General features: G+C 61.6%; 2 protein-coding genes across 6 annotated transcripts; one reads left to right on the plus strand and one right to left on the minus strand.

Moving 5' to 3' along the window:
- Positions 1–969: 969 nt before the first annotated feature.
- Positions 970–3869, plus strand: REX1BD (required for excision 1-B domain containing). Of its 4 annotated transcripts, XR_009609583.3 has the most exons (6): positions 974–1267; positions 1362–1444; positions 1804–2032; positions 2411–2505; positions 2936–3015; positions 3648–3869. XR_009609583.3 is itself a non-coding variant. In XM_060630681.3 (5 exons), exons 1-5 carry the CDS (start codon positions 1166–1168, stop codon positions 3718–3720), a joined length of 567 nt encoding a protein of 188 aa, XP_060486664.1. In that variant the 5' UTR covers positions 1104–1165; the 3' UTR covers positions 3721–3869. The 4 variants fall into 4 exon arrangements, 2 of the variants coding, with proteins under 2 accessions (XP_060486664.1, XP_060486665.1); XR_009609584.3 differs by lacking the exon at positions 3648–3869 and having other exon boundaries at positions 970–1267; positions 2411–2583; XM_060630681.3 differs by lacking the exon at positions 2411–2505 and having other exon boundaries at positions 1104–1267.
- Positions 3870–4373: 504 nt separating this feature from the next.
- CRLF1 (cytokine receptor like factor 1) lies at positions 4374–14735 on the minus strand. Of its 2 annotated transcripts, none has more exons than XM_060630680.2 (9): positions 14624–14735; positions 9718–9999; positions 9291–9420; positions 8945–9114; positions 7757–7914; positions 7516–7684; positions 5208–5395; positions 5053–5095; positions 4374–4504 (listed from the first exon to the last, which is right to left on the minus strand). In XM_060630680.2, the coding sequence occupies exons 1-9, from the start codon at positions 14733–14735 to the stop codon at positions 4491–4493; spliced, it is 1266 nt and encodes a 421-aa protein (XP_060486663.1). In that variant the 3' UTR covers positions 4374–4490. The 2 variants fall into 2 exon arrangements, with proteins under 2 accessions (XP_060486663.1, XP_060486662.1); XM_060630679.2 differs by having other exon boundaries at positions 5053–5100.
- Between the last annotated feature and the right edge of the window lie 1403 nt (positions 14736–16138).

Genomic DNA, 16138 nt, shown 5'->3' on the forward strand with positions numbered 1-16138 from the left:
ACTGGGGCTTTGTGTCAGGTGACAACCCAGGCCTGGACAGTGACTCAGATCTGGAGTACCAGCTAAAGGCTAATGTCTCTATTGTTTCATGGGTTTCAACCCTGTTAACTGCTGGCCCCTGCTTCCTAGGCTAGGCTACCAACATCTACTTATCCCTGGAGAAAGAAGCTTCCCAAAGCTCAAACAAGGTAGTGTATCCCCAGCAGAAAGCTCCAATGCCTCCCGTGCACTTAAAACGAAGCCCTGCTGGCCTCACCCCTACCCCAGACTCTGGGCCTTTGCACAGGCTCCCTTCAGCTAGCTCCTTTCTGAGGAGTGCACACAGTACCTGCCAGTTTGCCAGATTTGTTAAACAGCTGGGGGCTCCTGGGTGAGTCCGTTGGTTAAGCATCCGACTCTTGGTTTCTGCTCAAGATCTCATGGGTGAGATGAAGCCCCACATGGGGCTCTGGGCTGACAGAGCAGAGCCTACTTGGGATTCTCTCCCTCTCAAGCATTTTTTAATATGCTTTTTTTTTTTTTTTTAATTTTAACGTTTATTTATTTTTGAGACAGAGAGAGAGCATGAACAGGGGAGGGGCAGAGAGAGAGAGGAAGACACAGAATCTGAAACAGGCTCCGGGCTCTGAGCGGTCAGCACAGAGCCTGACGCAGGGCTTGAACTCACGGACCGTGAGATCCTGACCTGAGCCGAAGCCGGGTGATTAACTGACAGAGCCACCCAGGTGCCCCTCAAGCATTTTTTTTAAAAAGCTGCATTCCAGCCTTTTGGACTCTCCGGTATTGGAACCTCTGATCAAATCCTCATGTCACAGCAATCATAGCAAAAGATCACCTCTTGGGCTCTTTTTATTTGAGTGGGAAATGGGATGGGAGTGTGAAAGACGTTGAGATAAATGTGTACGAACAAACCGAGGGATGGCCTTGTTTACAGAGCTGTACATTCTAGGACAAACACGATAGGAAGCAGGAGCTCGACGGAGACAAACGAGGTGGATGGGGGGTACAGGGCCTAAGACTCTGGTCTTTCCTCCCTTCTTCCTCTGGATCTCCAAGTTTCCGGTTTGGCCGGCCACAGGTTGGGGTGCGGAGACCTCCGGGCCTGTAGGGGGCGCCTGGTGCAGCGGAGCGCCCTAATCTTGGGCAGGGCCGGGGCTGCGCAGTCATGATCACTGCCAAGGCCTCGGCGGACTCCGCCGTCCCCTCGGTGCATGGTACTGCGGTGGCTACCGGTGTCCCGGAGCGCGAGGAGCCAGACTGGCCCTGGGTGAGCCCGGGCCTGAGCAGGAGCAGGCGCGGGGTGGGCGGTGCAGGCTTGGGGGCGCCGGCCTCATGCCCCAGCCATGCCCCCCGCCCCGTAGAAAGATGCCCCGATCCGGGCGCTGGTGCAGCGCATCCACCAGTTGCAGGCTGAGCGCGCGCAGGCCTTCCGCCGGCTGGAGGAGTAAGTGCGGGCGCAGGGGTGGGCAGGGGTCGCAGAGTTCAGCCCCAAGCCAGCTCCGGGGATGGGCGTGCCTGCGGGCGGAGCTGGGTCCCTGAGCGGCTGTGTTGTCAGAGGTGGGGAGGGGTTCGCTGGGGGACCAGATCTTTGCTTTCCCCCGCTGGGACCCAGGGCGCGTCCCCACTGCCCGATGGGCCACTCCGCGTGGCGTCTCTCCCTTCCCCAAGCGCAGGAGTGCGCCCATCTCCGTTTACCCTGCGGGAGTCAGAGAGTGTCCTCCACACTCTGGGGTCCAAGGACCCTTCCTGGGGGACTTTCAGGTGGTCAGTGCGGGTGCAGGGCCTGAGAGCCTGGGGGCGTAGCCTCAGGACCCCCACCTGCCGCAGAGGCCACCTCCAGTACCTGCGAAGCGGCCCGCCCTACGACTTCCCCCGCTACCGGAGCACGGTGCACGAGGTGACCCAGGCCTTCGCCGCCGCCTCGCGGGAGGTGCTGGCGGTGGAGGCCGAGCTGTCTGGGCCCAGAGGGCAGCCGCTGCTCGCGAGCCACGTGCGAAGCCTGCAACAGCTGGAGCAGACGCGCCTGGCAACGGTGAGGCCCCATCCTCGGCCCCTGCCCCCTTCGCCGCGCCTGGTCTGTCGTGGCCCTCTGTGCACCTCATAAGCGACAGCCAGAATCCGGCCACCCAAACCCCAGCCCCGGCGCCCCTGACCCCACTTCTCCCTGCCCCACCTCAATCCTCCACTAAGGTTTCACTTGGGATTCTCCCGCCCTGGCCCCTCGTAGTCCCAGGACACGCCCACTTCCCCGGAGCCCCAGTGCTGTGCCCAGTGCCCGCCCCCACTACGCTCCTACCCCTTTGGCTATTCCCATAGCCTCAGGTCTGGTCCTCAACCCGGTGCATACTGGGGAGCGTGAATTTCCACAGCAGACACCCTCTTGGGTAACGCTATATATATCCCCGTCTAGGTTCTGGCCCTACTCCTCCCCTGGGTTCCAAGACCCCGCCTACTCTACCCCTACAGCCAATCCCGACCGAGACGCTCTTCCCAGGCCGAGCCCACGTGAGGCCACGCCCACGCCGCTCTCTAAAGTGGGATTCTCAGGCCACGCTGCTTTAGGAGACCCCAATCCCAGTCTAGGTGTTTGGCCCACTTCCACACGCGTCCTTGGGACTATGAGGTCCTACCTACTCCACCCCTGTCACCAATTCCTGGCTGAGCCTGTGCCGCTATGCCACGCCTTCACGCGACCACACCCACATTGCGCCACCCACTAATCTAGGGCCTGCCCACTCGATCCTTCTCGGGGGCCCTTGAAACTGACTCGCAGACTCCGTGCGTGCGAAGCACCACCCGTTGCGAAATCCTGCCATGCCCCCATCCTGTGCTGCCTTTCTGGGTGCTTCAGTGTCTCCCTGCCTGATCTGTGTGGGAGGGCGGGGGGGGGGGGGGGTCCTGCCAGCTGTGACATCCTTCCGGTTGCCCACATCAGGTGGCCCTGCTGCAGCTGATGGGGACGCCAGAGCTGACTGGGCAGGAAGACACCCTGGAGACGCACCAGCTGAAGATGAAGTGAGCGCTTACTCCCAGTGGGCTGGAGGTGTTAGATTTGCACGTGCACCTTCAGGCACCCACTCTCAGCCAGGTGTGCCCCAAGGCTGGCACAGTCATACTGGGCTGACCCTTTGGACCTGCACACAACCCTTAGGGTGTGCACACTGGAGTCCTTACCTGGTGGTTCCCAGACATACAGCACACATTGTCCCGGTGCACACGCCCTACAATTTCACACCAGACTCGCACAGTTCTGGGACACAGTTGGGCACCTCATACATGCCCATCTGGCTCACATGGCTGGACTTAAGAGCTTGGACACGGTTGCCCACCAGACACGGGCCTGCACATTCCTACCTCCAGGCCCCGCAAGCACCCACGAGTGCACACCCACTCAATATCTGCTATGTGACATAGCACAACCTTCTGATGGCACCTGCTCAAGACGGCTTTTTCTCTCTGCCCACTCTCACCCACAGGACCACCCCTTCTCCCAGGCACCCAAATGGTTCTCTCGGCCACTAGTTCTGCCTGGAACTCTGGTGGCGGGCAGGAGGGCCCGGGGCTTGCCACGGCCCCCTAGGAGCTTCGCAGTGGCAGCTAATTCGCCCCATCTGGGTTTTATTTATAGTTCCCATCCACTCTTGTAGGGTAATTAAAACCATGGAAGCGATCAGCGAGGTTCTTCAGGACCTTAGGTTTGATGCAGAATCTGCCGAGTGATGGTGGCTCCCCAGTGACACACCAAGGGATATGGGAAATGTCCCCAAGCCTACCCCTTGACTGTCAGCTGGCTGGGGTCACGCTCCACCAGGTCGCCGACTGCCCTTGAGTTTGCTGCACCTCCCACAATAAAGAACCCTTCGTCTGTAGCTGCTCCACTGTCTCTGTGTCCTGGGGTGCTGGAGTGGGTGTCCCTGGGGAGGAGGCCCCACAAGGCCAGGGATGGCAGGTATGACTCCCCCCTGCTCCTGGACAGTAGGGCTGGTGTTTTGGATCACACCCTCCAGTGAGTTTAAAACCAGATATTTCACATCCTGGAGACAGAGTCTGAAATTCTGGGAGGCAAAGATTCCAAGCCCATAGGGTGGGTCATTAGGATTCCTCGTGCTTCCCCTAAACCCCACGGCCCCTGGGCCAATCGAGCCCCAAACATCTTCACAATCAGGGCACCTAAATAGCTTGTTTATTTAAAAAGATTCTTTGCAGGGGTCCTGGATGAGGTGGGGGCGGGGGAATAATGACCCCTCTTCACCCCCAGCCCTGGCAGGGGTTCTGGGCAGCTTAGCCAATCCTCACACACACCCCCACTGGAGTTGCACCCAAGAGTGGCCTCACATGGAGGTCAAGGTTGTTGTGACCCTCAGAACACCCACCCCAGCTCCTGCTGAGGGTGCTCGGTGCCCTGAGGTGAGGGTACAGAGTTAGCCCCCAGTCTGGGTGCAGCCCCCAGGTCTCCACGCAGCAGGGAGGGTGGCCCCAGTCCCTAGAGCTTATCTGGCAGGACCTGCAGGCAGAGGGGAAGCCAAGCTAAGCAGGGAGCCTGGGAGGGGCCAGTACCCTCCAAGGGTACTCTGCCAATTACAGAGCAGTTGAGGAGGCCCCAGTTCAGGTCGGGGCCCTGCCACTTTCAGCTTGGTGACCTTGAGTAGGGTACTGCCCCTTTCAGGGCCTTGGTTTCCCCATTTGAGAAGTAACACTATCTGTTCGTCCCAAAGGGTGTCCTGTGGGTAAAGCACTTGGCACAGGGCGAGCATGCAGTAGGTGCTCATATATGCTAACTGGGGTGAGTATGTTCATTCTTGAAGATGACATTCGACTTTGGACGTTTTCCGGGGTCAGATGCTTTTACTAGGCTAAAGGCCACAGGACTAGGTAATCACTAGGTGTTAGGTAAATGCTGATGAATAAGACATGGAGGAAGGGATTCCATCTCAGCAACTCTAAGGCTGAGGGTGGGGGGCCCACGGGCCTGTGGCCACCAGGAGGGGCCCTTGTCTCCCTCCCTTGCCCGCCCGCCCACCCACCCAGGCAGCTGGGGTGGGCCCCCCTTACCTCTCGTCGTGCCCCGTCTGCCCGAGGGCAGGATCCCCTCGTCCTGTGCTTGGAAGGAAGGAGGCAGTGTCTGGGGGCTGCGGACCTACCTCCCCAGCCCGATTCCCTCCCAGCCCCACCACTCCATCCCTCGCCCGCGGGTCCCTCCTTCCTACCTGGTTGCGGGTCTTGTGTGACTTCTGCATCCAGGCTCGCCACTGGTCGTAGAGGCGGAAGCTCAGGTTCGAGCAGTACGCGTGCTTCTTGAGCCAGCCCAGGAACTGCTTGAGCTCGCGCCGCACCGGCCCCGAGCTCGGCTCGCCGCCCCGCGGCTCGCACGCCCCGCCGCCCGGGCCCGGGCGCTCTGATGTGGGGGGAGGAGCCGCAGCGTCATGACGCGCCCGCCAGAGGGCGCGCGAGGGCAGCAGAGGGAGGTTCCGCGCCTTGGTGGGACCGTGTTGCCCTTGGGCGCCTCCCTCCCGGTTTCTCCGGGACCGGGTCCTGTCTACCACCCAGCACAGCAGCCCAGCTGAGCCCCCGAGGAGGTAGGAGGCAGGGGAAGGAGAAGGTCTTCCTTCATGTCTCCTCCAGGAAACTGATTCCCGTGGCCTGAGCCAGGTGTGAGTGGAAGGGAGGGGGAGAAGGAGCGAAGCCAGGGCCAGATGAGATGAGACTCAGACACCTAGCAGGGGACAGAGAAAGAGAGAGAGAGAGAGAGAGAGAGAGAGAGAGAGAGACAGCTGGAGAAAGAGAGGCAGAGATGGAAAGATGGAGACAAGGAGAGACAGGGAGATGTCGGGAGGGCCAAAGCAACAGGGGACAGCAAATGCAGAGGGACAGAAAAGGGCAAGGTCAAGAGAGGACTGGAGTGGGCAGAGACAGTGATGTGGGGATGTAGGGATACAGAAACCAGAAAAGGCAGAAATGCAGAGAGATACAGGGGAAGAGAGTGACAGAGGGATGGAGGGAGACAGTGAGACGAGACCCCAAGGGGGCCAGGAGGAGGGACAGTCCCCAGGACAGGCCTGAGAGAAGGAACCAGTGGGATGGGGAGTGGGCTGGGAGGGCCAGGTGGGAGGCCGGCCTGTCTGTCCAGCTGCCGGCCGCAGCCAGCCCCTAGCAGGCCGGCAGATAAGGACATCGGCCTCACGTCATAAATAACGCCGGGAACCCGCTGACAGGCCCTGGCACGGCCACGGCCCCCACCGCCCCTGCTGGCCTCCCCCGGCCTCCCTAGCCTCTCCAGCGGACGCAGCCGCCTGCTGGCTCCCGTGCAAGAATCGCAGGTGCTGGGCACGAGCAGGGGCCAAGGCGCAGGCCCCTCCCGGCCGTGTTCACTCCCGCCCACCCCCAGAACCTGGAGGGGCCCAGGATGGGGGCTGGGGAACTGGCTGAAGCCTGGCTCTGCCCCCCACCATCCCGCCCCCCCCCCACTTTGAAACACCCTCTGGGCCTCAGTTTTCCCATCATCCCACGAGGATGGACCTGGACTTCAAGGAAACCGAATTCAGATCCCTGTGTGACCTTGGGGGCTGGCTGAACCTCCTAGGGCCTCTGTGTCCTCACCTAAGAAGAGGAGGCTCCCTTGGGGTGAAACTGTGGGGGCGCAGGAGATGGGAACCATAGTAAGTACCACTTGCAAACACTTAGATGGCGCCCACCAGGCGAGTGCACTTTCTTGGATTACCTCATCTAACCCTAACAATAGCCTGAGGTGGGTATGATTATTGTCCCCACTGTCCAGATGGAAAAGCTGAGGGCAGACATTTCATGTAACATATTCCGTACCATTTCGCAAAGAGAATGGAGGCTCATGGGCTTAGAGAAGCCCCAGATGGCAAGGGAAGTCAGACTCGGGCCCCTGATGGTCCCCATTCCCCTACCTTGATCAGAAGAGGAAACCAAGGCCCATTAGAGGGAGAGTTGGTAGCTGATCAGCCTCAGAAGCAGAGGTTTCAAACTCACTTGCCTTTAGGGATTAGGGAGGGGGTACAGATGGGCAAAATGGGCCTGGTGGGGATGGGGCCACTAGAGAGTGAGGGCCCTGAGTGAAGAAGGGGCCACCTCTGCTGATGGGGGCTGTGGGGCAACTCTGGCTGTGTCCTGTTACATTTTCTTTTTTCAAGATTTTATCTTTAAGTACTCTCTAAACCCAACGTGGGGCTTGAACTCACAACCCTGAGATCAAGAGTCTCATGCTTTTCCAGCTGAGCCAGCCAGGCATCCCAACATTTTCTAGACAATTAATTTTTCCAGGAAACCTGAGATACTGGTGTTAAAACTTCCTGTCTTTAAATGTCTGCAAGTAGGTCAAACTCCACCCCCCCCCAAATGACAGGTCAAAGAAAATGGATCCAAGGGCCACATTTGGCCCCAGGAGCCACCAACTTGAGACCTCTGCTCTCTTGGAGGAAACAAAGCAACAGAGGCTCTCGCTGCTTTGGGAGAAGTCTCCTGACCACCCAGCCCTGCTAGGGTGCTCACCACTGCGAGGGGTGGAGGCGGCCGTGGGGTGGCTCCACTCGCTCCAGATCCCTGCCTTCTTGGAGCCGTAGATGCCAAAGGGATTGCAGCGCACTTGCACGAAGTAGACTGTGCCTGGCTTCAGGCCGGCCAGGCGGCAGGAGGTCTGGTTGCTCACATCGTCCACCACCTGGCGGCAGTGGCAGGGTCAGAGGCCGGGGGCGGGGGAGGCGCAAGGGGTGGGGGGGGGGGTGTCAGGCACCTTCCAATCCACGCTGTCCTCCACTCGGTAGCGGATTTGGTACTTGGCTTGGAAGAGGAAGTCCTTGAGGGCCGGCGGGGAAACCCAGCGTACGCTCAGCTGGTCCTCCAGGCCCCCAACTCGGCTCACGTGCACATCGGGTGGGGGGTCGGTGGTCACTGCGGGGCGGGCGGGGCTTCATCACTCAGCTGTCCTAGAACCGGGCTGGCCCCGTGTGGGCTCGAATCTCAGCGCACAGGGCTTTGGTGGCACCTGCCTGGGCTCTGCCCTCTCCCCCCCCACCCCCTTCACCCTTTCAGGACGGGTGGATTACATTAGATAATATTTGGGAAACACTCAGCACCTAGAAGCACTCAATTAATGTTAGCTGTTATCACCCTTATTATCTGTGACAGGAGAAACATAATCCTATCTTCAGGGAACTATGTAAAAGCAGACGCTGCCTGGCTGATGCTATTGTTATTATTATGCCCAGGAGGCCAGGGGGCCATGAGGCTGCCAGACCCCTGGGAAGCTCCTCCTGACCTCACCCCACCCCCCCTCCACTGCCCACCTGCACCTCTGGACCTTCTTTCTTTACAAAAGTTTTCAAATGACAGCCTTCCTGGTGCAGAGGGAAGACTGAGGCTCAGAACCTGCCCACTGCACCTTCAGGACTTGAGGAAGCAAGGCAGGAAGCCGACTGGGGTGGGGGATGTCTACTAGCTTTCTGGGGATCCTTCTGGGAGCCCTGTGGGCAGCAGAGAGGTCTGGCCTCTCCCCCTGAGGCCTTAGTGAGGGTCTGAAAGGGTTAAGGCACAGGCCTGCTAGGGGCTGAGAAACACCCTAATTAGATTAGGCCCAATTCTGCTCGCAGATCATCCGTTTCCTGCCTCCCGCCTGCGCACCCCCCCCCCCCAGCTCCAGGCTGAGGCTTCCTGGGGCGCCTCCCGACCTGGGCGCCCCCTCCCAGCTCCCCCGGGGCCCCCTCCTGCACACCTGGGCTGCCGAGGGGGAGGCAGCCAGGCCAGGTGTTCTCCACAGAGTGGGGGTATCCTGGCTGCTTTAGGGGACTAGGGACCGATGGGTGGATGCCTAGTTCCTCCCGGCCCCAGCCAGGGTCGGAGCTGGAGCCTCAGCCATGAGCTGAGCCGAGAGAGGAGGTGCAGGCTCCCTCGTGGGCCTAGGAGCTGGGGTGGGGGGGCTCACCCACATCCAGGATGTCCAGGGTGAGCACATCGGAGCGGGCCGAGCCCAGCCGGTTGGTGGCCTCTACCCAGATCTCATAGGGCGTAAAGAGAGCCAGGTCCTTGGGGATGTGGCAGGAATGAGGCCCTACCGTGTGGTACTCCTCACACGTGTTGTCCTGCCCGTACCACCTGCAGGGCAGGAGGGGGTGTGAGGACACAGAAGAGTCTCTTCAGACCCCCAGACCTCCCCATGGCAGCCCCAGAGGGCAGAAGGGACAGCCGGCTTGGAGAGGGTGGGCTTTGCCGAGACCTCACAGCCAGGCTGGAACACACGTCACCCAAGGGCCACCACCACCACCACCAACCTCAGCTTGTACTTGAGAGAGTAGTTGGTGTGGAGGAAGGTTTCCCCTTGGGCTCCCGGCGTCCAGCGGCATGTCAGGTCCTTCATGTTCTTGGACCAGCAGCTGATGTTGAAGGGTTTCTCTGGGGGCACTGGGGAAGGGGGTGCAGGGGACTGAGGGTCTGGACCAGCCCTGGATAGGTGAGGTTCCTAGCCACCAGCTGGGCCCCCATCCTGGAGTAGAAGGAGGGTGACCAGAGTTGCCGTTGGCCAGGCTGTCTGCCTGGAACCTCCTGGGGACAGGTTCGGGGGTTCCAGGCTCTCATGCCCACGCCCAGAAGTCCCTGCCTCTCAACCAGCATGCCCACTGTTCTGTCCTGGGCCAGAGGGCCCATGATGCATGCCCCTCTCCCAGGAGTTGCCCGTGGATATCCTGGGGGCCCGCTTACAGCCAACATAGAGACAGGAGCCGGCCAGGATGCTGCCGTCACGAGCGTGGCACACGAGGTTGTCGCCTGACTGCTGCCTGGATCCGTTGAGGTTGGCCAGGGCGAGGGCCAGGGTGGAGGCGTTGAGCACACGGGAGAGCTCGGGGGCTAGGCGGCGTCCGTTGAGGGTCCAGTAGAGGCCCTCGGCTGTGGCGCCTGACGGGTCCCCGTGCACTGAGCATGTGGCCTGCAGGGAGGAGCCGATGAGGAGCGTGGGGTCCTGGGGGCTGATGACAGCCGTGTCTGGGGTCAGAGAGGAGTGCCCGTCAGGCGTGAGATGGAGTTGCCCTGAGCCCCCCACCATGCTAGGACTTCTGGACTCATGGCAATCCTACAAACGAGCTGTTTATTTTTGTCTCCCATTACGCAGATAAGGAAACTGAGGCTCAATTAGGCCAAGTGACCAGCCCAAGGTTGGCGGCAAATCAAGATTTAGCCTCAGGACTGTTGTGATTCCACAAGTCAGGTCCTTCCAAGCCACGTCTTCACGGACGTGCCCAAGGCTCTGGGAGCGGCCACAAAACTCAGGCATAAACGCCCATTCAGACTCAAGTAAATCTGGCTTCGCACATAGTTCTGACAACTATTACATTCTTTTTCTTGCCTTTTCTTTACTTCTTTTCTTTTCTTCATTTCATTTTTGGCAATTAGAAATAAAAGACTGATATCCCTACAGGCACACACATAGTAGGTATGTCTTTGGGGGTGGGGGGAGGGAGACACTTCTAAAAAAGTGTACTGACTCCTACTAGAATCCCGGTAATCTTACAGGTGAAAAAACTGAGGCTCTGAGTCATCATCTCTTGCCCAAAGTCATTGAATGAGAGAAGGGCACGCTACCGAAACCCAGATTTGTTGCCCTGTGCTGCTGAAACTGAAGGAGGCCGGGGCAAACTCTAGGCCCCCAACCCCCATCCAAAGGGACTGGCTCTCATTGTTCTTTCCTTCAACTCATTTTTCCTAATCTGCAAGACGGGAGCAAGAAAGCTCATGATCCCTAGGGCCATTGTGAAGATCAGATGGAAAGTGACTTCCTAAACAGGATTGTGTGGAACTGGGTGCTGGGCACAAGGGTCTCGGGGATACCATGGTTGATGTCCTCCCTCCTGTCTACTGCTGGGGTTAGAACCTAAGACGAGTCTGTTTTTATCCAAGGAGAAACCAAGGTCCAGGTAAGGGTGAGAGGCTGCACAGTCCGAGACCCTGATACCCCTCTCTGAGCCTCAGTCTCCCCATCTGGAAAATGGGCATCGTGGTATAAACCACATGTTTGAGAGGAGTGAAAATATTGTCATAAGGACAACGCTGTGGGATGTTTAAGCCAGGCTGACCTGGGTTCAAATGCCCCCAGCTGACTGTGGAAGCTTGGCCCATTCACTTTTCTTCTTTGAGCCTCTGGGAAGGGGCCTCCCCCTCCACCAAGAGCAGTTGTGAGGACTCATTCACTCATTTGTTCATTCATGCATTCATGCATGCATGAATGGAACATCTACAGTTTGCCAGGAGCTGAGGGCACAATGGTGACCAAGATACTCAATATTCCTGCCCTTGTGGGCCTTGAATCCAAGGGAGCAACAGGAAAAAGAACAAATAAATATCTAAGAATAAATACGGGAGAAAGTGAAGCACACCCCCAGGAGACCTATCTGATGAGGCATTTGAGCTGAGACCTGAATAAAGTTGAAGTAACCAAGAAAACATCTGGGAGAGAGTGTCCAGGCAGTGGGAGCAGCAAGTGCAAAGGTCCTGGGGCAGGAGTGGTGGGGAATGAGGTCTGGGAGGTCAGCAGTGCCAGACCTGCAGGGAGGGGTTATTCCAGGGTTCCTAACAGGGGAAGATTTACATTTTAAAAGGATTCCCAGGCAGCTGTAAAAAGGGACTGCAGGGGGGCAGCGGGGTGGGGGTAGCCCAGCTTCCCTAAGATGGCAGCCAAGGACAGGGTGATCCTGGCCCCTTGGGAGGCACCCTGAATGCCAGCGGCTGCCCTTTGCTGGCCCTCACTGCCTCAGATGGGCGAGGTGGGGTGGACATGGTTCTCCCCGCTGGCCCTGACGGTTTTCCGGGGCAAACTTGGCTTGAGGGCCATTTCTTGCTGGAGCCTGGGATCACAGTTGCGTTTGGGGCTTGGCCCAGGGCTCGCCGGAGGTCTCAGCGTCCGTGCGAAGAAGCCGGCTGAGCGGGCCAGAGCCGAGGAGGCGGGGGCGGCCGGGGGCGGGGGCCAGGGGGCCGCCCCGGAGGTCCCAGGCAGCCAGCCGCCCGCTAATTCGGAATTCCTTCGGCATGAACTCGGGCGTGCCAGCGTCTCTGCCCCGGCCCACCCACCGCTTCCTGCCTGGGCCCCCCCACCAGGGTGGGAGGCACGGCCAGGCCTGCCTGGACCCCAGGCCCACTCTCAACCGTTTGGGGGTAGGTCACGCCCCTCCTGCCCCCCACCCACCAGCATCGTCTTAGCCAGGAAGGGGCTCTCTGGGGGGTCTTGGCTGGGGGGCACTGCCCCTCTGCCACACCCGCCTGGCCTGGGCTGGCGTGGCCTGCCTGCCAGCAGCTGCAGCTGCCCTCCTGGGGCTGGGCGGGGGACAGGGCGAGAGGGCAAGGCCAGGCGGGCCTGGACAGGCCAGTCCCCCCCCCCCCCCCACCAAGTTCCACCAGAAAAGGTCAGAATGAGGACTTCTCCTGGGACGTCGGTGCCAATCCCAGCTGGAGCACCTGAGCAATTGGCTTCCCCTCTCCTGTTCTCAGTTTCCTCCTCCATAAAATGGGAGGAAAATACGTTCTACCTGTTGGGGAGATTAATGAGATGAGATCATGATGTCCAGAGGGCCCAGCACACTGCAGCACCTAGGAACTATGGGGATTACAGCCCGTCCCAGTTCTGAGGTCCCAGATGGCTCCCAGGTCCCTTCAGGTCTCCCCAAACAATGGGCCAAGGCGCTTGGGACCTGGACGCACACATTTCAGGCCAGGCAAAGCAGCTGGGAACAGCCCACGAAGGTCGTAGCGGCCCTTGCCTGGTTTGGGGGGCCTCCTAGAAGGCTCCCCAAAGCATATCCCTGAGCTAAGCTTTTGGACAACCACCCCCCTCCCCTTGCTCCCTGCCTCCCTGCCTTTCACACAGAGCTGGGGCCTTTAAAAGTTTTTTTCCTTCTCCCTTCCCAATCTGGAGCCACTGCCGTTATTAAAAAGGAACACCATGTGTTTTAAAAGGGAAAAGTGTGAGATTCTCTGCAAGCAAGGCAGGAGGGTGGCCTCCATCCCGGGGTCCCGACAGGGGTCCCCATCTCCTGTCCCGCTGGTACCTGCAGACACTTTACGACCCACCCGCCTGCTGCTCAGGTGCTAAGACACACCGTAAGTAGAAACATATTGCTGAGGTGTGAGAATCTTTTATTTAATTTCTTCCCTCTTAAAGGAAAAAACACACGCACAACAATCCCCCCAACCACCACCACCTTTGCCTGCTGCTCTGCGGACTGGGAAACAAAGCCAGCCGCTAACAGTGGCACTTACAGGCACTGCTCACGGCCTAGAGCAGGGTTGCCAGGGAACCCCGGAGGGCCTGGGTCAGCCCCTCACCTGCCCAGGCACCTCGGGCATGCGGGGCTTTCAGCAAGTGTCCCCAGGGGGTGCCCAGACCCCGTCCTTTCTGGAAGAGCACCACAGGAAGCTTGCAAATGGCTCTGTGTAGCGTGGGATGGCCTGGGGAGCAGTGTGTGTGGGGGGGGCCCCAGCGACCCGCGCGCCTGGATGGGGCGCATGGAATGACTGGGAACGTCTAGGGCAGGCTGTGCCTGCGCGTATACCCCTGTGTTGCCTCCCCCGGAGGAATGTGTGTGACCACGAATGTGTGTGTGTCAGGGATGGAATGTGTGTGTGCGCGCCCCGATGGTGTGCGAATGTGCATCTGGGCTGCAGTGTGCGCTCATCTGAGGGCGAGGGTGACGGGCCACAAGCCAGTGTGTCTTTGTGTGTCTCTGGGTGTGTCCCAGAGAGGGTCTGGATGTAGAGACGGTGTCCTGGAGGGGGTGTGCTTCTGATGGGGGGGACAGAGAGTGCCGGGGGCCAGGAGCTCCTGACAAGGCAGGGGTCTTGGGCTGCGGGCCGTGGGTTCCCTGTTGCCCCCCCCCCCCCCACCACCACCAAGGCTGGGCCACTGGTGCCCCGACTCTCTGGCTCCTGCTCCCTCTCACTCTCACCCACTCGCTCACAAAGATTTCTCTCGGTGGAGACTCTCAGCCCCGCGCAGCCTGGCCAGGAATGGTTCCGAGCCCGCCGGTGGCTGGGACTCCGCGGACCCCCGAGCGCGGGGTCCCGCTAGGGGAGGGCGGCGGCGGCGGCGCCGGCCCGCGGAGAGGCGCGTCCCCGGGGACCCCGGGCCGCGCGCCAGGCGGCCAGAGCGGCCCCCCTCCCGCCGCCCCGCCTTCCTCGCGGGGCTCATCCCTCCACTCGGGGAGGGGGGGCGCCCGGAGCCAGCACCCAACGCGCCTACCGCGTGCGCCCCTGACTGGGAGCGGTGCCCCTTGGTCTCCACGGCTCCGAGTCCACGGGCGCTGTTGCGTGCACCCGCCGCGTCCTGGAGTTCAGCGAGTCCCAGGCCGCGGCACCCCCGACCCCCAGGGCAGAGCCGGGTGTCCCCGGCCGGGCGGCCCAGGTAAGAAGGCCTAGGGCGTGGAAGCCAGACCCTCTGGCCGGGGGACTGCGGCGCCGTGCGCCCCGCAGGTGAGGGCGCCCCGAGGGCCGCGCCGGGGGCGTCTTCCTTTGTTCCCGGGCCGTCCAGGTGGCGCCCGCGCCCCCCTCCCCCCGCAGCTGCCCCCGGGGCGCACGCTCTCGGCCCAGGCGGGAAGAAGGGAACAGGACGCCGGGTACTCACGGGCTCCTGATCCGGCTCTCGGCGCCCCGAGGACGCAGAGTAGCAGTAGGGGCAGCAGCGGCGGCGGCCGCCGCGCGGATTGGGCGGCGGGGCCCGGGCGGCCGGCGGGCATGGGGCCGGCGCTGCCGGGGGCGCGCGGCAGGAGGCGGCGGGCGGCGGCTGCGGCGGCGCGGGGCGCCGGGCGCGGGGCTCGAGGCCGGCGCGGGAGGGCGCGGGCCAAGCAGCCCGCACGTCGCTGGGCGCGGGCGCGGAGGCCGGAGCAAGTCTGAGCAGCCGAATTGACAAGGCGCTAATGCGCCGCTGGCCCCGCCCGGCCCCGCCCCCGGCCCGGCCCGGCCCCGGGGGGGCGGCGGGCCCCGCACCGGCCTCCCCGCCGCCCGCCCGCCCGCGGGCACCGCGCGCCCCACCCGTCCGGCCTCCGCCCCGCCGCACACCGCGCGCGCCCTGTCCCGCGGCCCGGAAGCCCCCGCTCAGCCCCTACCAGCCTGAGAACTCTTTCCAACCCCGCCAGCTCCAGGCTCCCCACCCCCAATCTGGGACCTGGCGCCCCCAACCCCGTTTTCATACCTCTGCCCACTTCCCTGCACCCTGCTCTCAGCCCTTTGCCCCTTAAGTGTCCCCTGCGGCCCCCAGCCCTGGCCCGCTCCTCCCCCCCATCCTGCCTCGGCCCCCACCCCGGTTTTTAGCCCCGCCCCCCCCCCCCCCCCTGAGTGGTCCCTGAGCCCCGCCTGCTCCCATTTCCACCCCTCCTTCTTCCCCAGGGGCCTAAGAGTCGTACCCCCCAGCCCCACGCCCTGGGCGCGCGGATCCCACCGCTCTCGGCCCAGTGCCCCCCGCCTCCCACTTCATCCCGCCTCTCCTCGGTCCTCCGCGCGCAGCCTCGGTCCCAGGCTTTGCTGGAGGGAAGACTGAGAAAAAGCTGGAAGCCAACGGAGTCCCCGGCCCTGCCCTGGCTCAGCTGTCCCCTTCACGCAGGACAGGGCTGAGGTTCCTCAGGGGGCTCTAGGGGCCTTAGGAGGGAGCTCCGGCGCGGACAGACGGGGAGAAATGGGACCTGGTGGGAGCGGGGACGGGGATTTGCCCCGGTCCCGCAAGCGGGACGGGAAGGGTACCCACGAGGAGAGTGGTAAGGAGGCCCACTCCGACTCACTGACACCCCTCCCCACGGAAAAATCCGTTCAGCGGCCCGCGGGTGGGGTGCGCCACGCAGTGAGTAATAGCTCCGGCGGCCGCCGCCCGCCGACTCCAGGTAACGCCGGCTGCCCGGAGCGACGCATAGTTTGTCTTCCTTTTTTTCTGCGCCTTCTCCGTGTTATTATTTTTGGCCACTGCTTGGGTTTCGGGACCCCTCCTGGCCCGGGCGCCTCACTCCCCTCCTGTCGGTCAGCACCCGATGCAGTGCCCAAGATAGAAGGGCTCCTGGCCTCTCCGGAGGTTTAGGGGGTGCTTGAGATGAGAGTTCCAGGGACACCTCCAGCCCGGAGGTTTGAGTCTCAGCCCTGCCCCCAGCGGTGT

The sequence above is a fragment of the Panthera onca genome, chromosome A2 (assembly GCF_046562875.1).
Source record: "Panthera onca isolate mPanOnc1 chromosome A2, mPanOnc1 haplotype 2, whole genome shotgun sequence".
NCBI classification, from domain to species: Eukaryota; Metazoa; Chordata; class Mammalia; order Carnivora; family Felidae; genus Panthera; species Panthera onca.